Below are 24698 nucleotides of genomic sequence, written 5' to 3' on the forward strand. Positions count from 1 at the left end.
CATCATACAATGCTAAATGTCATTTTTTTGTTTGTCCACTATGATACAAAATTTTTAAAAAATCACTTTCTGTTGATTTTTCCATAAAACATTTCACAGCCTTGTGATCAAGATTATGTATAACATATAGTTAGTTACAAAACATGACCCTATCCAGTTTCAGAAAATTACTCATTAATATTCATGCTATAATTACTATATTAATTTTAAAAAAGAATTCTCATGCAAATGCTGTTGACTATATATTAATGATTCTTACTCTTACTATTCAACAGAATCGCCTTGAAGACTTAAAAAATACAGATGATTCAGAGACGACAAAAAAAAAAAAAAAAAAAGAAAAACAGATGCTCTAGCTCTACCCCCAGAGATTTTCTCTTAATTAGTCTGGGGTGGTACCCAGGTATCAGAATTCTTTAAAGCTTCCTAAGTAATGCTAAAATGCAACTTGGATTAAGATCTACTACCATAAATAATTTGTTTAAAACTATTCAATAATGTTGGAAGAAATTTTAAAATAAACAAAACCGCTAATACTTACACTGAAACTTTCTAAGGTTGATTAATCCATGGTCTCTTATAATTCTAGAATGAAAACCACAATAATGTTTATTATAGTTAGTTTTACATTTAATAGTATCTTCCACATGCAGCTATTATTAGACATCCTAAACACTATGAGGTAAAATATCAAGGTCCAAAGAAGTCCCTCCCCACAAAAAAAGGTCAGTGAGTTACTAACACAATTTTAGGCTCTCAAGCATCATATATTTTTCCTCTCTTTGGGCTTAGTAGATTCTCAATAACTATTTGCTGGATGAATGAATCAATAAGCACTCACAAATACTAAAAAACACATGTCTATAACTTAAGTGAAACAGAAGGGAATCTATGTCCATGTTATAGAAATTAATCTATTCAGCTTAGGGAAATGATAATTGATAACATCCATTTCAGGGAAACCTGTTAACCATGATCACACATTAAACATTTACAACTGTACATTCACATAATGCTTTGAAACTATTTGAAATAAATAGTTTGCTTAATGCATGCTTAATGGAAGAGCATCATAAACCATAAAATCTAATAGCAACCTTAACAAATGAGCTCTGCAATACTGTCTAGCTCTAACTGTGTGTTTTAAGCAAAAGAGAATTTAAGTAAATGCAGAGTTATATGTCTGTAAACTTTGATTTATACCAGAGGTATTCATGAATAGCAATGAAGCTTCTCACAAGAGCAGCTGGGTAAGCTTCTTCAGCACTTCTTGGAAGCTAAGAGTAAGCTTTACTTTAGATCACGTCTTGATCCCTCAACAGTGCCTTACAATTTCAATGCAGTAGTTCCCAAGTTCCATTCCTTTTTATTGTTGTGATGCCACTGAGTGTCTCATTAGAAACACCATGGTAACATGTCTGCACATATATACACACACACGCACACTCACAACCTCTGCATACCCTTCTCTGAACTGTTAAAGTCTCTGTAATCCAACAAGGGTCTGGGGTCCATAATTTCTCAATCTAATTCTATGTTTTTTGCTCCGTTGCAAAGAGAAGGAATAATAACCAAGAGTGCCTGAAACTTGTTGAGTTTTTTAAGAAATCCTTTTAGAGAAAAGACTTCTCTCAGTTAAAAAAGGAGCAGTTAGAATAAGAATATTAAAAAATATATAACAACAATATTTTGAGTGTATTTTGTTCCTTTTTTCCTTAAAACAGTATATCCACATTATTCACTGGTCTTTACTATATCAAGAAAGGGTAAAAAGGAGGAGGTAAAAAAAAGACAGATATTACCACCTCCCATTTTATAGATGGAAAAACTGAGAACCAAGAAGGGTAAGTATCTTCCTCAAGGTTACAAGGTAAGCCACGACAGGAACATTCTTACGGGCCATATGTGTATGTGGTCAGTAGTCCAAAGCTGAAAGAAGGCAAGATACAGTGTTCCATACGTACTTTTTCCGCCTTTGCCTCTCCTTTAACCTGGAGTGGTAGATATCTACTACAGCCATCTTCAGAGCTATAAATAAACAAACATATACATATGAATAAAGCCAAGACAAAAATCTTTTACTCAAACTTTGTACCTCATATTGCTAACTATTCTACACTCACTTACTGGTCTACAAAGTTTGTCTCTTGGAAACAAAAATATCTTCGGATACTGAGTTTCTTTATCAGTAACTTAAAGTTCTTTTTTCCTGTGTATATTTATATGGCATTATTCTAGATAACAATTCTGCTTTCTACTGAACACCTCTTTCGGCCATGCTGTGTTACGTATATTACTAGCTTTCATATAACAGTTCAACAAGTAGTCTTAACTTTGTTAACATATGGGCTAGAAATGACATCTATTAGTCATAGAAATGAATATTGACTGCAGTTATAATTGCACAGAAGTAAGTTCAGGAGACAGTGTTAAGACTGATGTGAATAAGGTGCAGCCAGACATTTTCCCAGAGTAGCAGTCTTCAGTTGGGGAGCAACAATCATTTAGGACGCAGTTTTGCATTCAATAGTGAAAGTTCTATTAAATAGCCTAACAACCCCAAAGCCAAGCCCAGGTTGGCTGCCCATCTCCCAGTCCTTTCTTGGCTTTAGTCTGATGTAAAAGACATGAAAAATTAGAAGAAAAGAAGCAGTGAATAGCAAAAGTTTTCACCAATACAGTAGTTCTGGTTCTCTGTCTTTCCTTGGCCAGTTTTTCCATCTTCATGGTTCTTCAGTTTCTATTCTCATCTCTCTTTTCACCCTTCACCTTATTCCTATAAACTCATCCACTCTTACAGTTCTGAGTATCATCAAAATATATCATCTCAAACCCAGAAATTTTAAGCTTCAGACCCTACTGGATATCTCTACTCCTGTGGTCTTCAGTTGCAAACTTGCTGTATTCGACCTCTTCTCTATTCTCCAAAACTCTTCTCTTGGTTAACAATATTACATTACACCTACTTGTCAAAGACAGAAATCAATCTGGACTCTCCTTCCCTCTCTCCATACTAGTCAATCAATGAATCTTATCTATATTTAATGCTTAAATCTCTCTTATTCATCTCTTCCTTTTGTCCCTAATCCTATTCCTTAACTCAGGCGTCTTGTTTCACCCAGACCACTGTATGCACTCTTTTAATGACTCCATTCCTATCTTATTCCAACAATTCGTCCCCTGCAAATGGTACCAGAATAATGTTTTAAAGTATAATTCCTCTACTTATAGGAGTTCAAACTCTTAAATATATGACCCCTTGTCTTGATTCTGCCTATCATTCCAGTCTTGTCTCCTACCATTCTCCCATGTGCCCTATACACCATGCACATAAAACAACCTGCCCAAGGTCACAGAGCTGCTAAGTACAGAGCAGGAATCCAAACCTAGACTGTCTGGTTCCAGAGCCTTGAGTAGGAAGGACACTGAAATTGTCCAACATGTTTACTTTCTCTGTGTTAGTTCTATATCCTAAATCTGGTTTAAATGAAAATAAAATGTATATTTAAAAAAATCTCAGAAGTAAAAAACTCCCACATGCTTTTTATAGTCTGAAGACCTCTAGAGTTAAAAAATGAAGACTAATCATTAACAACTCTAGAAGAGAACATGAGGAATACATAACAGCACTATGCTACATTAAACCATTCTTTTCATCTATAATCTATGGATTCTGAAGGAATGTTAAGATTTAGTATTTCAGTAGATTCTGGAACCATCCTCATATTAAACTTGTTATCTCCTTAAGTTTTATTTAAGTTGAAAGTATGGTGGTTTTGTTTTAATTACTGAATGTATTCACAGAAGAAAGAGGCTCTAGAATACAACATAATGACCTGACATGTGTCTTCTGAAAAAATAAAATATATTATTCAAATGTTAGGTAACATATTTCTAATAACACACCAGCCTTTGCACCACAGAATTTAGCTGTATACGACAATCACTTCTTTCAGGATAGTAAGCTTCATTCCAAAATAAAGCCTAGAGCCTCTGTAATACCAATAAAGAAAAACAGCAATACAAAGTCATCCAAAGAATGTGAGATACCAGTTTGTTTAGTTCATGTGGGCAATGAGTCAGCACAGATTTATATGTTCTTCTAGAGTAACTCTTAAACCTTGTTTTCCAATAAATTCTTATTTAGAATGGATAAATCAGATGTGCTCTAGCTGATTCTCCCTACTCCATATCCAGCTACCTTTCCCAGTAGTAGTCCCTAAGCGTACCTCCACGCAACAGTTTGAAACTCACACTTCAGCTGGAACTAGTTTTAGGGTAGGGGCAAAAAAAAAAAAAAAAAACAATTAAAGGAACAGAACACAATGGTTTGTTAGAATCACCAATTTCTTTCATTACATGAAAGCAAACAGAAGTTGAGCAACGTACAATCCTGATGCACTATCAACATGGTAGCCCTAGGAAGGTAATAGAAATAAATTCTGGATACTCCACCCTGACTCATTACTGTCTGCTTGCCTTAAGGATAGTCTCTCAGATTAGAAAGAAAAGATACCAAAATCTAACATGCTGGGCTATGAAGAGAAGCACTATATATGAATATAATTTCAATCACTAGGAAATGACCAAAAATATCTTATCTAGGCCATTCTCCTTTGGATCTGAGATAAAAATAACGTAAGTTCTAGCTGGATGATCTAAAGAGGTGAGTGAATGCAATATTTTTTAAAGTTTAAGTATTAAAAAAAAAAAAGTTTTAACTACCATGGATTTTTTTTTGGTTCTTTTCTAACAAGTTCAAAAATTTAAACGACATTGTTTCATTTTTTCCTCATAATTGCCCATGAACTAAAAATAATTCAATAATATCCAAGAGTTAAGGCAATGGGTTTCAAACTTTTTTTTTAAGGTAGTAGAATTCTTTCTACAAATGAATTCTTTCTTGATTTACAGGGTTGTTCCGTATAAAAACCCAGGTACAATAGAAGGCCCCATACCTTGCCATTGTTTTCTAACACTATTGCTGTGGAATAATAGGCTCTAGAATTCTATGCTGGTAGAAATACACTTTACATGTCTGTATGGTAGAAAAGGCAGATAAGAGAGAGGAGAGGATGTGTCTCTGATATGCAGTATAACCTAATATAAGTTTCAATGGACTCTACTTCTTATGAGAAACAGAATTAGGAAATCGACAGTTCAAGACAGAAAGAGAAGCAAATAGCTAAGTAAATAGCTAAAACATACTGAATATTTATCATATTCCAGGCTTTTTATGTGCTTTATCTCGTTTACCACCCAATAATAAGAGTTCAGTAAGAGAGGAGAAAAACTACTTGATCCAGTGGAAATCTGCTAATTTTGACGAAATATTTTTGTAATTTTTCTAAGACACTAACTTATCAGGTTGTTTCTGCGATTTAAGTGGGAATGACTTAATTAAAACAAAAAATAAAAAACTGAAGAGATTGTGTTGCCAAAAAAAAAAAAAAATCTATAAATAAATACTGCTGATAATTGATTCTACAGCCTAGTCATTTCAGTAGTTTAAACTTGTACTACTGGTTCTGGGGAACAAAAAGAAGGAAAAGAAAAACAAATGAGAGAAGAATTGGAATTCTTCCAGAGAAAAATTCACATTTGAAGCTATCTCTTTTCTTTATAAAGCACACTAAGATAGCAGCAAGTGATTATAAGATCTTAACCATGTGAATAACAACCCAGGGAGGACCACAGTACATCAAGCAGAATAGAAAAAAGAAGATAGACACTGCAATAACGAGAATCATCAGTTCTCATTCTGTTTATAGTGACTGGAGTTCCAGTAAAGGGGGCAAATGAAGAACCAGAGATCATTAAAAATAAACAAACCAAAACTACCCATAACCTAACCACTGATGTAAGGCCTCTGAAATCTCAGTCTTGGGAGAACAGTCTCCCTGTGATTACACTGGGGACTGATAACAAGAGTTTCCAAACGGCTGGCCTTAAAATATTTCAAGTGGGCAGAAGTCAGAGGCAGCTCCTTCCCACTGCAATGTATTTCTAACATTGTTCAAAATAGCTAGCAACATGGTTCTGTTTTCCTGACAGAAGGCACTTACTGTTTGCTTGGCAAGAAAATCAACTCAGAAGCCTTAACTGCAAGGAAGCCAATCAAAATCCCTATTGCAACTATACAAGTGCAAACCTGTGACTCAGGTATTCCCCAAAAGCGAAGCTTTTCAAAAGTAATAATCCCCTCATTTAAACTTCTGGCCTAGCTGTACAAAATTAGTTCTGTGAAGGAAAGAAGACTACATGACCTAAAGGTTAAAGTCTACAATTAGAAAGCCTTAGGCAAGTTAGTTAATTCCTTTGTGCATTTCCCTGAATGTAAAATGGGAAAATCTATTCCTACTTCTCAAGAATGTGGTTAGACAGAAGATAATAAATTGTGAAATGTCACCAAAAAAAACAGCAACAAAAATTCAAGGTTGGAAAGATAGTAAGTATAAGACAGTATTAGGATCACAGGCTCTGGAGATGGCTCTCTCACTTGCAGTTATGTGACCGTAGGCAAGTTACTTGATATTTCCATTCCTCAATCTCCTCATCTATAAAATGGGATAATAATAACAACAATATCCAACACATAGTCTTGCGAAGATTAAATGAGTTGACATATGTGAAGGGCTTATAATGGTACATGGCAAACAGTAAGTGCTATATGTATTAGCTATTATTAATAACATTTATGTCTAAAATGTTCTAAACATAAAATACCCAAATAAAGGGAAGGGCGCTGCCAAAAGGTAAGTGAGTGTGCACAGATACCAGGCTAAACCTCTGATCAACTAACTGTTAAAGATCTAAAGGCTGACAATATGGGCCAAAGGAGGGAAAAAAGGTAGAGGAGAATCCAAGCCTGGCCAAGAAATTTTGCTGAAATTATCTTTCCAAATAAAGGGGAAATAAACTGTTTTAATGAGCAACCTTGAGAAGTGTTGAAAGCACAGACTCAACACATACTAAGGAGCTTATAATGTTTCTTGCTTGCTTGGGTTATAGGACAGCAATGATTGGAAGATACTGCACTCAGGGTTTCAGAACCTGTGAAACTCTGGGAAAGAGGAGGCCACAAATTTAGGAGAGATTTCCCCAAATGAAAGCAGATGGAGAGTGATGTTCCCTCAGGAAAAGGGAACTACACTATGTGTCTGCACTACGATCCCATGACACACCATGATACACAAGAATGCCAAGTTATGAGTCTTCTGCATCTCTCTTTCTGAACCCATAATTTGTTTGGTTCAATAAAACATGAGGAGGTGTTGTTTTAGGGATCCCAGGACTGCCTTATTTTCTTCCTCATGCACTGCTTCACTTGTAGTATCTTCTTTGGGCCTATTCTAAAAGCCTTCTGGTATGGCTGGAATGCAATTTATTATCCCTCCACTATGTCCCAGGCCTCTGCCATGGACCATTCAAACCCATTTTATTAGACAAATTTCATGAATCATAGCAAGTCTTTGGGTAAGGAAAAGAGCTTGATAGCATCAGTTAACCTTCTAGATGCCCTGGAATAGAATACAAATGAGGGAACATCAAAGGAATGTTGTTAATGTTCAGTAATATTGAGTATAATGGTATAATGGAATGGTAATAACACCATCCTGAATGATGTACCATCCTTTACTGGAGACATTCACACTCTAATCAGTGTTATCCCTTCTTTTTTGGCAAGGTACACAAAGAAACAGTAAGCAAGATTCCACGGACTTGTCCCAAATCACACAGTGACTCAGAAGCAAGCCTAAGGTTGAATGAATCAGTGATCTGATTTGCACAAAATATGTGTCCCTCTCTCTATTCTAGGTGTATTCCTTCTCATTCCTTCCTGAATCTCCTTGGGTTCCTCATCCCCTTTCACTGTATGCTCTGGGAGGAACTGCTCAGTTCAAGGGCAGTATGCCCCACTGGACAGTGGGTCATGCTGCCTGAGAAGCTAATATAAGAACTTAGAACCATAAAACAAAGCATCTCTTTGTGACATCAGCAAGCCATTCCTTTAGTGCTGCCAAACCTCTTTAAAATGTTATCACCTTTTAAATAGCACTCGTCTAAATATCTCATAATTCATACTAGACAGGGAAGGAAAGAAGAGGCAGGGATTATTATTTATATTTTGCTAAAGCTACTTAAGTATAATAATCAAAAGTTGATGCTTAGGTTCTAGTTCAAATGAATTAGAATCAAGCGACTTACAAGACTGTAGAAATTGTAGGAAGAGCACGAATAACTAAAATGTGTTACAGGTTTGAAATAATGAAATAAAAATTGTTAATTAATCGCTTCTAATTTTTTTCCTTTTGCCCCCACTTAATTACAGAAAGAAGCACAAGTGCAGCAGAAGAAATTACAATCCTGCTTCCACAAAGAATGAAGAGTGAAATTAAATATCAACCATTACTATAGTTTTCTTAATAGTATTGAGGCTTAAGAATGAAGACCTTGGATTAGGGCCTAGAGAAGTGATTCAGCAAGTCTCTTACATAGTTGAGACATTATTGACATTAGAGATCCTGACTTTCAAAAGTTCAGTACTTTTGAACAGTATCTAAAAGGATGATATTGATAAAGTTTATTTTTTTTCTTTTGCATTCAGGAAAAGAAAGATACAATCTAGGAAACAATATCATTTTAGTTAAAGCTGGTGTATATGAGGAGAAATACTGAATGGCAATCTGCACACTACTTTGAAGGGAACAACATGAGAGGTGAGAAAAGACAGTAATATGAGTTACCCAGGGTTGAAAAGGAAATTGACATGAAGACTGACCAAATACAATGAGTCTAGTGAATGCTAAAGTAGTTTGCTTTCAGGCTTTCCTCTTTTAGTTCAATTTGTGTCACTGATTTTCCTTAGAAAAGTTGTGTGGGAGAAGAGAAATGAAATTTTGCAAAGAAAACCACTCAAGAAATATGTAGAGAAAAAATTCTGAAGGTAAAATTTTATGAGGACTCTCTTTGTCCTATATCTGGTGTAACAAACACCTAGGCAGCTCTTCTATGGAGAGAAGAATCAAATTCCTCTCCTGGTGACAGAGTAGCAGTTAATGCAAAATGAAAACTTGATTTATAGTTCAACAAGGATTCTATTTGCCTTTCCTGCCTGGGATACAGATTTAAGAGAAACAATGAAGATGCTGTTTGGGGAATACAGAATCCAAGGGACCATTATTCATCTATTGCATCATATTTAATTCTGGACTGAAATGAAAGAAAAGATTGGGGATTATTTTAAAAATGTAGTTCACTGAAAGCAGAAAGATGGAAAAATAGATTCAATGAAAATCTAACCATCTACTTTTAAGAGCCCTTGTTGGCATTAACCAATTATGTTATAACCCAAGAGTTGACATGAGTCCTTAGATTGCTAATCTTAAATAATTCAAAAATGCCAAAAATTCAACAGTTCTAAGAAACAAGAAATTCCCAATCTTGGTCTAAAGATCTTCGAAGAACTTCCATCTTTTCCCCTTCTATGGGAAATTTGAGGTAACAAATTATAGTGAATATCTAGTATCAGCAGTTGCTACTGAAGTCCCAAGGTCTTCACCCTGATCCCCTTCCTTCTAAGGAGGCAGAAAGGGCCAGTTAACCAATTACCTCAGTACAGTCAAAAGAAAGACGACACAGTCCAAGGGATGGGATGTTCCCAACTGCCATTATATAATCAACACTCTCACCATCATCACAAATGATCTTTTTCATTGGTGAAAACCCAACAACAGGGTAAGTTCAGCATCTTTACCACTAGATTTTGAGTCCCATAAGGGCAGGGGACATGTTTTATTCATCTTTATATTCTTAGCACCCAACACAGTGTCATCATATAGTTTGCAATCAATAAAAACATTTACTGGAACAGAACATTACCATGTAAAATGTCCGAGTCATCTTCAACAAAATCGATGTCTCTCAAGTCCCACTCTGCGTAATTGTCAAACTCCTGTTTGGCGAAAAAAAATTACCACCCCAAACCCATCAGCTTTGAGTAATACCCTATAGTAGCCATGCATTAGAAGCAAACAGAAATACACAAGCAAACACTCATTAAAAAGTACTGAATAGGGTGCAAGGCCAGGATACTGCCAAAAGTATCTGAGAGGCTTTCGAGCAGTAGTGACGGCAAAAATGAGAAGTTATATGAGTTCAAGTAAAAACAAAACCTATTGCTCTAAAAATTAAAAGCAGTCTGTTCATAAAAGGTAACTCAAGAAAATCTAACTCTGACTAGGTCTTCAGGTAAAAAAAAAAAATTGTCTGCATTAATTCATATACCTTTTTATTACTGTCTGAGGGTTCTATTTATTCAATAATATTGCTTATATAGCTCAATAGGTAGATTTGTTCATATTCTATTCAATGAGTACAATTCGTAGGGGCAGTGTGTCTATGGAGTAGCTCTACAATATTACCTGCCATAAACAAAATGCTGACCTGGGTGTGGCTAGCAAAACTGTAGCTCACTAAATTTTAAATTACTTCCAGGAACATTATAATTGTAAATCAGATGATAAATCAAGAGATTTGCAACTATATTCACATGGCTTTTAACTCTATAGCTGAATGAGGAACATGTAGTTTTCACATGCATTCATCATTCTCTATATACCTGTGAATATGGTACAGGGGTCAGCAAACTACACAGTATGGATCAAATCCAGCCCACTGCCAGTTTTTGTAAATAAAGTTTACTGGAGCATAGGCATGCTCATTTGCTAACATATTATTGATACTGTTTTTTGCACAATAACGCCAAAGTTTAATTGCAAAAGAGACTTTATGATCCGCAAAACCTAAAATATTTACTTTCTGTTCCTTAATAGAAAAAATTTGCCAACCTCTGATATAGTACAACCTTGACAGCCCATAGGTGTGGAATGAGAACCAGACTGTAGAAGCCCCACACTTACTAAGAAAAGTAAGAGCCAATACCCATGCAACTTAAGAAACAGGTTCTTGGTCTGAAGAACTTTTACTGTTTCACATGTGAATACATTTACAAATGAGAAAAGTCACTCAAATGGAAGAAAATGTGACTGCCTACGGCCCTACAAATTACAGTGCTTTGAAAATCTTTTTTTTTTTTTTTGGTGATATGGAAACTAGGGGTAAGAGATAAGCTTCATTCAAAACAAAAATAAGTTTTCCTACCTCAATGAAATCTGCTCGAGCTGGCATGTATCCTGCCATGTCCCGAGAAAGCAAGGAGTCAAAGGTAGGTCGGGGAGGATCATCTGCAGCTGGAAGAATTTAGTTTTTCTTAATTACTTTATAAAATATTTGAATGGAGAGAGTGCCGCAGAATTAGTCCTCATTTACACTCTGAAATATTTTTGTTTGGAGAAAGACAGTGTCTGAGAGAATAAATAAAATTAAAAAGATTTTTATAAAGGGAAAAGTGAACAAGATAAAGTATTATGGAAATGGACTGATTTCTTAAAAAGGAAACTAAGACTTCGAAAACCTTCTAAGTAAATATGGGAAAATTACCTCTGCTTTTTGCTTTTAACGTGTGAAAAAAGAACCAAGGATCTTTGATGTTATAGAACATAAGCACTTACCTTCTCTGCTTTAGCTCCCTTATGCTTTAGGACTAATCTCAATTTACAAATTTCATCCAAGTGAGAGACAAAAAACAAACAAACCAACCAACCACTGGATGTGGAAGTTAGCTGGAATTGAGTCCCAGCTCTAATATCCACTAGTCCCTTAACTTTGCAAATTATTTAACCTTTCTGAATCTGTTTCTTCCTGTCTAAAACAAAAGCACTTGTTCTGCCTATCTCATTAAGTTTCTATGAGTACTATCCAAATAGGAGGTATCATCAGGCTTTGAGTTAGTCAGCTATGAAACTATTTCTAGAGAGTATGAGGAAAGGGAGCGGGGAAGGGAAAACATTCATATCTCATTACTTGTGCTCTGAGAGTCATTCAGGAAAGATGTCCATTTATAATTCATCATGTTTTTGGTTATGTTTTGTTAGAAGACCCATGGGTCCCTCGGCCACAGGAGATTAAAAAAAAGTTTATCATTACTGCTACAACCAAGTGAACAAAAATAACAAATCGCTTTTTGGACATAATACTGGGATGATTAATAAATAATAATAATGAGTCAAATACTGGACTTCCTTAAGTAACTAATATCTACAATCATGAACTCTCCAAAGAGATTGTAAAAAGGCTTGTGCTCAAGAGAGCATGGAAAGTTTGGTTCATTCTGCAGATCTCATCTCACAGAAGCAAGCATCAAAGTTAACTAATACATTAGAGTCTCAGAGTGGGTGGAACTATACACTAGATCCAGGCATTGACAACCAGTATAGAACTCTGACCTCTGGGATATATTCCCTCCTTGCCTCATCAAAATAATAGCCATGACAACTCATCCTGTCTCCATAAACTCGTTAACCATCCAAGTCATCAAACCACTGTTTATCTGCTACTGCAACAGGGCCCAAGGATGACTTAAGTAGCTCTTAAAAATAAGGGAGGCACTTACAGTGAAATGGAATGGCTGTGTCAGCAGTTTTTCCCTCCTCGGCTTGTTTCAGGTTAAGCAGGGTAGATGCAAAAAGAGGGTTATTGATGAAATGCTTCATGTAGTGCTTCTCACACTCCTCCTTGGTCTTGGTACACATCTGATTGGCTACATCTTGCCTAGAGGAGTATGAGGAAAAGAGAAGGAAGTTATGCTTTCAATTTTACACCATGGTAAAAGCAAGGTTTATACTTTCCATATTTTAAGCCTCATTCATATCATGTCTGGAATTTGATACCTCGGAACTGGTATCATCGAGATACCAGCGAACAATAAGACCGATAGGGCCTAATATTGGTGTAACCTGATGTTCCAAGTCCTGCTATTCTAAGACATAGAAACAATATCTGAAAAGCCCTTTCCTTTCCACCAAAAGAAGGGAAGATCACTAGAAAAATCTGTCATTTCCCTGAGTTAGGCCCCAGGAAAAGAACTGCCTTAAATAATAAGCCACTTCAAAACACACAAAATGTACATAAGTACAGTTTTATATTTGAATAACGTTTTAGAGTTTACAAAACACTTTACATGAACAAGCATTTCTTTACTAGAGCTTTTAACACTTGGCCAAACATCAGCTAGAAACATTCACAACATAATTTAAGTTAATCCTACCATTAACTGTATGGGATTACTATCTCATTTTTTTCACAGATGAACAAAGAATACCCAAAGAGATAAGAAACTTGTTCAAGAACTCAAAGTATAAAAGTGAGAAAACCAGAATTTGTTCTCAAGACTCCTGACTCCTAGCCCAGATAATGAAGAGGTAGAAGTGAAATCTCTCAAAGTTACCTCTCAACCTCTCTCTTACAAGGCACTTCACTTGTTCTTCTCTTAAGGTATTACCATGCTCTGCTTTGTGTACTTCAATCATCTGTGTATATACTTTGATTCTTCTACTAGACCATAAGATTATTCACAGCAGAGTAAATGTCATAATTCTTAGCTCTCACCACCCTCACCACCAAGCTTAGTGCCTTACCCACAGTATATAGAGAAAACAATAGTTTTTTGTGTTCTTTGCAAAGAGAGAAGGTGGACAGGGAGGATTAGCCCATTTTAGAGCATTAGAATAGTAGGCAAAAAAATGAAAAATCAAAAGGACCAAAGATGACTTGCAAGTGTCTTATAAGTGATCATTTTTTCTATGTATTCCTTATAGCACACGCTATTTTATGCTTAAAAAATGCTAAATGAATAATTACAAGCAAAATGTGAACAGAACTCAAGTATCCTTCAGTGCCCTCGATCTAAGGAAGGCAGCACAGTACATTCTATTAATATCAGGAAAGATTATATTCACTAGGAAGTCAGGACGGGCAGGATCTAGTTAAGAGTCCCTCACTAAAAAGCTATCTGATTATGAGAAATCACTTTAACTCCCTTAAGCTTCAGATTTTTCATAAACAAAACATATTTAATATTTTTAATATGCCTCTGCTATACAGTTCACAAAATATCTTCAGTATCAAAGTACACCCAAAGTGTAAAAATGAAGGTGGTGCTATTATTGTTTTTGCAACCTAGGATAACAGCAATGACCACTGTTCAATTCTGCCAAACTTAAACTGAAAGCTAAAAACAGGGAATGCAAATAGAAGTCTGTCAAACCTGAATCTCATGTAAGCTGTGGCCATCTACCTAAAGTCTGACTCAGCTAAATGACGAGGGCATCTACAGCCAAGAAAAATTCACAAAATCAGAAAGGAGCAATAACTAGTAAGTCTAAATCTCCCCACTATTCAGAAAAGAATACCCAACCTTCCCTGTGTTGATACATCCAAGTAGCCTTTTAGGCATGTCCAGTCATTGACCACAAAACATTCCATATCCCTGTGAGGCATTTCAGAAGACTTGTCTCTAAGTCATGGGTCAATAGAAAAACAACATATGACCCCCAAAGTCCTCTTTCTAAGGCTCCTCCTTTTGCCTTCTTCTCTGAGCCCACTAGGACAGGACAACCTCTAACACCAAGCTCTTACCAATTTCCAAAGCCACAGTCCATCACAGCTTCTAAAAGGGCCATTTCTTCTTGAGCAGTCCAGCTGGGGTCAAGAACAGGAAAATCTGAGGTCTAAGGAAGAAAAAGTTTTACCTAAGAACAGATATGGAAATGGAACCTAGCAACCTCAACTGTAACATTAACTTATAGTCTAATGACTCTCTTTCTCATGGTACTGAGAGGTACCAAAAGCTACATTCCTTTAGTTGTCTACCTCTCCCACCCCTATTTCCACTGTCAGCTACAAGGGTCCCCCATAAATATTATCACACATAACTGCTATGTAACTCACGCAGAAACTTATCATAAAGGCAGAGACAAATATTACAGTATGTTCCCACTTAGTTAAGGAAGAGAAGAATACAAATGTGTGCATATTTATTTTTAGACAGAATAAACCATACAGTTAAAAAAAAAAAAAAAAAGGTTACCTATGAGGGAGAAATCAGGGTAGAAAGGATAGGGACAGAAATTAGACTTCTTTGAGTATTTCTTGTTTGCATATTTGACTTCAAAAACATAAGGACTATACAAATTATTAACTTGTAAAATCCTAAAAATTAAAAGCAAAATGTAACAAATAAACATAAATTAATCTTGTCATAATCACACAGAAGGAAACTATTCCAATTCACTTTAAAATTCAGTAATTTGACTAAATGTCTGTAGTGGAATATGCCTTAAAAGTAAAAAGAACTGCCAAAATAAAAAACTTAAATCACTTTAGTAGTGTTGGTATATTCTAAGATTACTGTATGTGGATGTGTTATGGGGTAAAGCAAATAAATAATTATGTGGGTATCACTGAGCGGTGGGATTTTTGGCTTGGAGAAAATAAGATATAAGAGCTGTATAAGGTTACGTAAAACCTTGTAGTCTGGTATTTGAATAAAAAGTTTTAGTATAAACTCCTGAGTATTTTGTCTTACAAGAATAATGTCCAAACACTGTTCTCTGAAAAGGTCTAGAAACAATGAACAAGGTCCAGTAGCAATGAGCACTTCTGTGCCCAGTATAGAGTGCTTCTCTATATACTATTTCCCATTAAAGGAACTAGGGCTTTTTGAAGGAAAAGCTGATCTAGCTTTGGGTCACGAAATGTACCAGATGAGACCCGAACATTTTATCGTACTGGAAAGCAAAAAAAGCTCTCAAAGACTATAAGGGTCATGTGAAAGGGATTCAGAGGCTAACTTGTAGCGGCTCCCACTAATCAAAAATAGAACATTTTGAGCATTAATAAGGATAACTGCAAAGGACTGAGACACATCAAATATTGCAAATATCTAGAGGATGCCAAGATATCGATTCATATTTTCAAAACTAGTAAATAAAAGGAAATACATCAGGTATTTATCCTGCATTTCCTGTACAAACTTTACCGCAGGGTGATCACATAGATAATGATAAGAAGTCTCTCTTTATAGAATTAACTCATAAATTAAAAGGAGTGACAGAATTAAAAGATAACTACTCACAATACCCAACAAATAGATCTAGACAATGATCATAAATGAATCTGATATAGGCACTAAATGTAACTACTAATTTATAAAAACCACAGAAGATGGAGGAACACATTAATCAGCAAAATCTAGCCTAATCTAACATCTATAAGACAACCGAGTTTTTTTTAAATCAAGTAAACTGTAAGAAATGAAAGAAAGAGGGCCGGGGGAAGGAGGAGAGGGAGAACCAACACAATAGCAAATATATAAGGGAACCAATTAGAATGTGTGGACCTTATTTGTAACTGAATTAGAACAGATTGTAAAAGTTTAAAAAATTTTTTAGACACTCATAATACCCACAAGAATAGTTAAAATGAAGAAGCCGACAATATCAAAAGTTGGCAAGCATGTGGAGCATTCAGAACTCTCAGCCACTGTTAGTTGAGGTGTAAAATGATACAACCACTTGGGAAACTTTTTGATAGTTTCTTGAAAGTCATTTATTCTATGACCTAGCAATCCTTTCCTAAGTATTTATCCAAGAAAAATGAAAATATACATCCACGAAAAGCCTTATACAAGCTTTATTCACAATAGTCAAAAACTATGCAAAGCCCAGGTGTCCATCAAAAGAATGTATAAACAAATTATGTTATGCTCTTACCATGGAATATTACTCAATGGTAAAACGGGATGAACTACTAGATACACAACATGAATAAATCTCAAAAATATACTGAAAGAAACCAGAAACAAGAGTATACACGGTACAGATCCATTTACATATAGTTCTAGGATAAGCAAAATTGATCTATAGTGATAAAAATCAGAACAACAACTGTTTCAGGGTGGAGAAAGGAGCAGATTTCTTTAAAGATTTTATGATTATAGAAATGTCAAAAATGACTCAAATTATTTTTAAATTTTAGAGAGATCTAATAAAGCATTTATAGATGAAATAATGTCTAGGAGATTTGCTTCAAAATAATCTGAAGGGTTAGAAGTTCAGATGAAACAAGACAGGCCATAAGTTGATCATTTTAAGTGCTACTGACAAGTATATGGGAATTTATTATGTGTGGTAGTTGGTTACAGTGGTGGTCCCTAATGCGTTTCTCCTAGAATCCACATCCTTGTGTGTTGCCTTCTCATTTACTATGGACTGAACCTGTGACTTGCTTTAAGATGGCCTGGCAGCTTCCACTTTTATGCTCTTGGGATTCCTGAGCCACCAGTAGGAAATCTAGCCTCCTGGCTAGAAAGACCATGTGAAGAGGCCACAATGGAGAGAAAAAGGCCTTACGATTACCTGGAAAAGAACTAAGGCCTGAGGCAGTTAAAATAGTCCAGCTAATTCTGAACCAATTCAAGCCATCTTCCTGAGGTGCTGGAAGTATGTGAAAAAAGCCCTTTAAAGGACTTCCAGCCCCAGCACATCATCTGAAACTGAAAGTTACCCTCACTGTGCTCAATCTGAATTCCTGACCTACAAAACTGTGGGAGATAATAAAATGGTTGTTATTTTAAGCCATGACGTTTTGCAGTAGCTGTTAGGTAGCAATCAATAACTGAAACATCATTATCTCTATTTTAGTGTGTGCTTGAAATTTTCTATAGTAAAATTTTTTAAAAGTGACACGAGATTTTCTGGTTACACAAGCATTTAGAAATTGTTCTCTTTTGTTAATGACAAAAAAAAATCTGTGATTTGTGAAGTTGCACTGATAAGCAATACATTTTTTTATCTAAGCATACACTATAAATATGCTTAACACATGAGGTACTATGAGATCAAAAAGAAATTTCAGAGTCTATGTCTATATTAAATTCATAATAATCGGTCAATCTGGCAAGTGCCATAAACGCATGTAAATACAACAACTCATAGCTGAAGAGCCTATGTTATTTCTAAAACTGTATTTTAGAATACTAATTAGTCCTTGCCAACTTTACTGAGATAAACAAGAACAACTTTCTACACCAAAAACAAATAAAAGGGCATAATACAGTTTTTCTTAAAGTTTTATAAATGTAATTCAATTCCTGGGCCCAATCTCAGTCCTACTGAACCAGAATCTAACAGCAAGGCCTAGGAATTTACATTTTTAAGAAGCTTCCAGGTGATTCTTATAAACTAAAGTTTAAGAATCACTGGTATAAGGGTGTGGCAGCAAGTGGTGCCTTGACTTGTTTAAGGTTCTAAGAATTATAAGACAAAAATAGGCAAAGAACTCAGAAATCTTAACGCACCACCCACCACAGCATGAGTAACTTCCAAAAATACAGCACAGTGAGATGACAAAAGTACTGAAAACCATTTAAAGTTTTCTGAGTATTCATATGCCAAAAAAAAAAATTCAAGGTTTTAGTGGCTTCATGTGTAGAAAGCAAAAATTTGGCCATCATTCTTACTGAAGAAAAGATTCTTCTTTTCCTGATCTGGGACTAGATAAGAATGTTAGAAAAAAGGGGGAAAAAAAAGAGTAATAGTAACCTCCAAAAGCTCCCAAAAGTAAAAGACAGACTTCTGAAATGTGTTTGCATTGGTGTTGAGTATGTGAGAAAAGGATGATGTAATCAGAATTAAGTGGACTTGGAATGAAACTTAGTGCCTTCAGCATTATGCAAAAGGCACTGTGCCCAGAACACCTAAGAAGAACTCATGGTCAGCTTTTCTACAGTAGATAACCATCAATCTACTCAACCTGTACTTAATTATCCTTGAAGGAATTATTTTCACAATTTAAATGAATAAATTTATATTCTGGTTCTAAGCATTCTTGTGCGAATTTGGGAAGAATAAACCAGCTTTCTGAAGACCTGATAACCTTGGTGAACTGAACTCAAAGCCATAACTACTCTGACCAAACTTTATTCATTTTGCAATTAACGAAAGGGGAAAAACTTTACTACTATGAAAAGATGTTCCACATATGTTATCAGAGAGATGCTAATTAAAACTAGTGACCTTTGTACACCTATTAGAATGGCCAAAATCCAGAAAACATCAAATGCTGGTAACGATGTGGAGCAACAGGAACTCTCACTCATTGCTGGTGGGCATGCAAAATGATAAAGCCACTTTGGAAGGCAGTTGGGCAGTTTCTTACAAAACTAACTATTCTCTTACCGTGTGACCTAGCAATCGAGTTTCTTGGTATTTACCCAAAGGAGCTGAAAATATGTCCACACAAAAACTTGCATGTGGACATTTAGAGCAGCTTTCTTCATAACTGCCACACCTTGGAAGCAATCAAGATGTTCTTTAGTTGGTGAATGGATAAACTGGTATATCCAGACAATGGAGTATTATTCAGCACTGAAGAGAAATAAGCTATCAAGCCATAAAAAGATATGGAGAAAACTTACATACATATTACTAAGTGAAAGAAGCCAATCTGGAAAGGCTACATATTGTATGATTCCAACTATATGACATTCTAGAAAAAACTATGGAGTCCGTAAAAAGATAAGTGGTTGCTAGGGGTTAAGAGGAGGGATGGATGAATAGGCAGACCATGGAGGATTTTTAAGGACATGAAACTATGCTATATGATATTATAACAGTGGATACATGACATTATATATTTGTACAAAATTGCAGAATGGACAACACTAAGAGTGAACTCTAATGTAAACTACGGACTTTGGGTGATAATGCCATGTCACTGTAGGTTCATCTGCTATAATAAATGTACCACTCTGGTGGGGGATGTTGATAATAGCGGAGGCTAAGTGTTTGTGGGGGCAGGGGATATGTCAGAAATCTCTACTTCCTACTCAATTTTGCTGTGAACCTCTAACTGCTCTAAAAAGAAGTCTAATATAAAAAAAAATTATTCCAAGTCATATAATTAGTGTAGAAAGTATTTAGAAAATGTAAGGTGTTTAGAGAGAGGTAGGGAAAGGCTAGCTAGTTGGCTGCTAAGAACTCTAGGGAGCATTTTTTGATTAATTCATTATAAACCAGGATCTGACTCTCAGAATTGCAGGCCCAAAAATTTCATCTTAACAGGACCCCACAGATAATTAGACTCAGAGATGCTGGTTTGCCCTTCCTAAATTTTTAAGAGACTGAAGTAGACATACTATAGTGCCGTAGTAGGCATAATTTTAAAGATGACCCCTTCTGTCCCCAGGATTCTCCCTGATTATTCAATCAAACACTAACTACATATTGCTGTGAATGGACTCTGTTGATGGGATTAAGGTACTAAACTATCTACTTTAGAAAACAAAGATTATCCTGGATTATCCATGTGGGCCCAATGTAATCACATGGGCCCTTAAATGTAGAAGATGGGGGCAGAAGAGTCAGAGAGATTCAGCACAGAAGAGATAAGGAAGAAGGAGAGGTCAGAGACTCCAAACATTTCATCAATAACCCTCAAGGACTCCCTACTACCACTAGTTTTGAATACAGAGAAAGGGGGCCAGGAGCCTAGTGGTTGAGAGCAAGCCCTGGCCAATAAGGAATCAGTGGCATCAGTCCCACAATCTCAAGGCAGTGAATTCTGTCAATGACCTGAATTAGAATAGAAGTGGACTGGAATCAGATTTTCCCCCAGGGCCTCCAGATCATATCTCAGGCTGGCCAATACTTTCATTTCGGCCGTTTGGGACTTGGAGAAAAACAGCTGAGCCTAATGGTCTTCTGACTTATAAAATTGTGAAATAAATTTGTGTTGTCTTAAGCCACTTAATTTTTGGTAATTTGCTATGGAAGCAATATAAAACTAATACAAGTGTCAATGGATTAATTCATAATGTGAAATTGTTACTGACAAGTAAATGACTCAGCCAGCATTCTTTCTTCTAAGAAAGAATGAGAGGCTGAATGTAAGAAAATTACTTGGTGAACTACTAGTTATGCTGTGATAGGCTGAATGTAAGAAAATTACTTGGTGAACTACTAGTTATGCTGTGATAACTGACAAAACTATCTTGACAAAGGTATAAATACCTGCCAAGCAGACCAGATATTCACTTTGACTTATTAAAATGCCCATTCCTCTGGCTAGAGCTTGGAAGTATATATACTACAAGCACCTGCCTCTCATTCCTTCTTTAGAGGTGGCAATACAATAAAATTACAGCCAAGTCTTATCCTGGCCTATATCTTTGAAGTGATTTTGTGTATTGTATCATTCACTCTATGTTCATTTTAAAACTTAACTCTCAAAAGGTAACTAACTTCCCTAAGGAAGGGGGATGGAGTGCCAGACATAAACATCACTGCTACTCACAAGAACCACATAAAAATACCATTAGCCAAAACACATCAATAATATCTATTGTATATTTATCAATGAACCTAAAAAGCAGTGTAACTCTATTGTATATTTATCAATGAACCTAAAAAGCAGTGTAACTCTTATCCCTATATTTATCAATGAACCTAAAAAGCAGTGTAACTCTTATCCCTGATCTATTGTATATTTATCAATGAACCTAAAAAGCAGTGTAACTCTTATCCCTATATCAGTGAATCTCAAAAAGTACTTCCGTTAAATTCCTTCTAAAAATGCTGAGTATACAGAATGATTTTTGGACTTAAAATACCTTTGTACGTCCATAAAACCCTAAAAAAATTATTGCATAATGATTACCTAATTCAGAAGAGGAGGAAAGAAGAGATTCTTAGAGATGAAGGAAAAAAAAGAGTAATTCCCAGTATAAAACTTGAAAAATAAACAGAAATTCCCTGCAACTTCATCTTTACCATTATTTCATAAGTATGATCACTTTGATGTTTCTTGAACTCAAATCCTCGAGTGAAACACTGTAAAAAAAAAAAAAAAAGGAGGGGGGGAATTAAGTTACCAAAAAAGTTACTTTTTGAAATACTATCTTAAAGGATAAAAGATGGTTTAGGGAATACTCTACTCTTATGATGAGTTTTTAACAATTCATTTACTCTTGTCTGCACCCACAATAGGATTACTATATTCATGATCCCAGCTTTTCAGTGGCCCTCATAGAGAAAAAACAATAATCTGAAAAAAAGACTTTTCCCTGTGACAACTCTTCCTTTGATAAAAGCATAAGCCCTGGTATCACACTGCCCAAATTTAAATTCTGGCTCCATGCTTGGTGTATTTCAGTAATTCTAAGACATATTTTTTCATATTTTAAAACTCTGAAATGAGAATTCATCTTATAATAAAAACTACATAACTTCCATCAGCCATGTTTACATTTTTGAAATTGGGATGCTTCTTATAATCAATAATGTCTTGGATTCGATAAAATATGGTATTTATCGTGTGACCTTGAGCAAACTATTTAACCTCCTCTCTTTGCCTGAGTTTCTTCTATAAAATGAGGATATTAATCATACTTACTTTATAGGGCTGTAATGATGATTTAAGAGTTAATTCATATAAAATACTCAAAATAGTGCTGGGCACAGAGTAAGCACTTACTATTATTACCATCATCATCCATAAAATGGTTTGTTCTTTTGTCTGTCACCTACTCAAAGATCACTCTTCAATAAGACAATAAACAGTGTCATAGGAGCTATCAAAAGGAATAAGCCTCCAATTCTGTTTCCTGTAGTTTCAATACTTTAACTCTTCAGAGCAAAAAGTGTTAAGCATTAGGTTGATCCAGAGATGTAACACACAGGCATACCTTTTACTGCACTTCACAGATGTTGCGTTTTTTTACAAATTGAAGGTAAGACCCTCTACCAGCAAAAAGATTATGATTTGTTTTACTGTAACACTGACTTTATTTATTATTATTATTTATTATTATTTATGTCTACAGCACCTGGTCTTCCTAGGTGGTCTCCCATCCAAGTACTAACCAGGCCCGGCTCTGCTTAGCTTCTGCGATCAAACATCAGGCTTGTTCTGGGTGGCATGGCCACAGACCATGGACCGTGGCTCCACTGGGGCATGAACCCAGGACATTCTGCGTGTAAAGCGACGTGCTAACCGCTACACTATGGAACCATATCCAATACTGACTTTATTACAGTGCTCTGGAATCTAACCCACAGTAATCTGACGTATACCTATATTCAACAGTCTATCTCTTATGCATTTTCTCTGTTCCCCAACTTTTTACTGGTAAAATGTGTACTGGAAGATTGACTGGAAGAAATAGATTTAATAAGGTATGATCGTCCTAAGCAATTGATAGTCATCTCTGAATTTACTATATCTATAAAACTAGAATAGGACAGGCAAGCCTCTCCTTAATGAGTTACCTGTAAGCAGAGGAAAAACGGAGGTGGCCCACATTCTGCACACTTGATATAAGGTTCCATAAGGTAAGAAGAGCAGCCTCGGCAAGGTGGCTTATCAGAGGGATCACCTAGAACAAAATATATATATACTAGCTTCAAAACACCTTAAGAGCAAGGTGAAAATCTGCAAATGACCATACAGATAGTGAACTCTACTGAAAAGTTCATGGAGACAAGATGAGCTTATTCCAAATAAAAAAAAATTATGTTTCTTTTTATTTCAGGGCAGCTTTACTCCTTCCTACAATGTACCTACTTCAAACGGCATTTAAGCAGATATGGCTCCTGCAGAGAAATTTATACACATGAGTTGTAACTGGAAGTTTCATAATACCCACAACTTATTTTTTCAGGGGGGAAAATGTCACACACTTATATTACGCATATATTTATAAATAAAGTAAATCTGATAAAATGTTAATCTGAATCTAGGTAGTGGGCAACAAGTAATCACTGTACTGTTCTTTCGACTTTTCTATAATTTTTTAAATTGTCATAATAAAAAGTTAGGGGGAAAAAACTCCTTTAAATATATGTCTTGAGATATACTACTTTATATGAGTTGAGAATTAAACCCAGGAAAGCTCTTTCTCCCATAGTAAGCAAAGAAACATAGCAGACCTTCCTCCAGTTCCAGTGACAATATTGTCTACTAAATATTAAGGTGAGGAGTACTATCCAAACTCTCTAAAGTCAGAAAAATGCAGCTCTGTTTGTCCCCAGTTGCCCCCAGACTCTGCCTCTCTAGAGACAGGGCAACCTAACAGAGTCATTCTCCATGATCAACAGCAGGAGTCTAAGGAAACACAGGCTTTGCAGGTAAATGAAGGGATTTAATCTGCTTAGCCTGGGGCAGGATTTCTCACATTCCGTAATAGCATTTTCCTTCCTAAATCCAAGAAAAAATCTTCAAGGCACCTTTCCCTCTTGTAAATGGTGATTATTGTTCTTTTCATTTGTTTCTAAATGAAGACCTAGAGGAAAATGACAGGGAAAAGAAAAGAATCCTTTTGGCAATAGCTTCAAAATAAATATAAAGAATAGCAGATACCCCACCTTTCCTATTTTAAATTTTGACATAAAAGAACAAAAATTGTTTCTTTAAATTTATTTAGTTTCAAGTATACAGTACATTGGTTAGACATCTATATAGTTCATAAAACGACCCCCACCAATTGCTCCTTCCCTCCCGTCCCTCCATCTAGCCAACAACGTATTAAAGCTAATTGCATTCCCTATGCCACGTGACCATGCATCAGCTAATCTGTACTTCTTTAACCCTTCATCCCATTCTCCCAGCCCCCAAACCTCCCTCCCCTCTGTCCGTCACCAAATTGTCCACTATATCTGTAAGTCTGTTTTTGATTGGTTTGTTCTTTTTATTCCTTGGATTCCACATACTAGTGAAATCATATAGTGTTTATCTTTCTC

General features: G+C 35.7%; 1 protein-coding gene and 1 pseudogene across 4 annotated transcripts in view; both read right to left on the reverse strand.

Moving 5' to 3' along the window:
- The window catches only part of TADA2A (transcriptional adaptor 2A), a 45147-nt gene that overhangs the window by 10684 nt on the left and 9765 nt on the right, over positions 1–24698 (reverse strand). For 2 of the 4 annotated variants that reach the window (XM_011379403.2, XM_011379404.2), the window contains exons 3-10: positions 23229–23335; positions 21732–21791; positions 14539–14630; positions 12515–12672; positions 11164–11252; positions 9883–9955; positions 1965–2028; positions 542–585 (exon numbers count right to left, since the gene is read on the reverse strand). In XM_011379403.2, coding sequence (XP_011377705.1) covers positions 542–585; positions 1965–2028; positions 9883–9955; positions 11164–11252; positions 12515–12672; positions 14539–14630; positions 21732–21791; positions 23229–23335 — 687 coding nt within the window. Of the gene's footprint in view, positions 1–541; positions 586–1964; positions 2029–9882; positions 9956–11163; positions 11253–12514; positions 12673–14538; positions 14631–21731; positions 21792–23228; positions 23336–24185; positions 24242–24698 lie in introns of all 4 variants that reach the window. The other 2 variants (XM_023522864.1, XM_011379406.2) reach the window with 2 other exon arrangements.
- Positions 22775–22890, reverse strand: LOC111731280 (annotated as a pseudogene).

This window comes from Pteropus vampyrus, unplaced genomic scaffold, assembly GCF_000151845.1.
Source record: "Pteropus vampyrus isolate Shadow unplaced genomic scaffold, Pvam_2.0 Scaffold358, whole genome shotgun sequence".
NCBI classification, from domain to species: domain Eukaryota; kingdom Metazoa; phylum Chordata; class Mammalia; order Chiroptera; family Pteropodidae; genus Pteropus; species Pteropus vampyrus.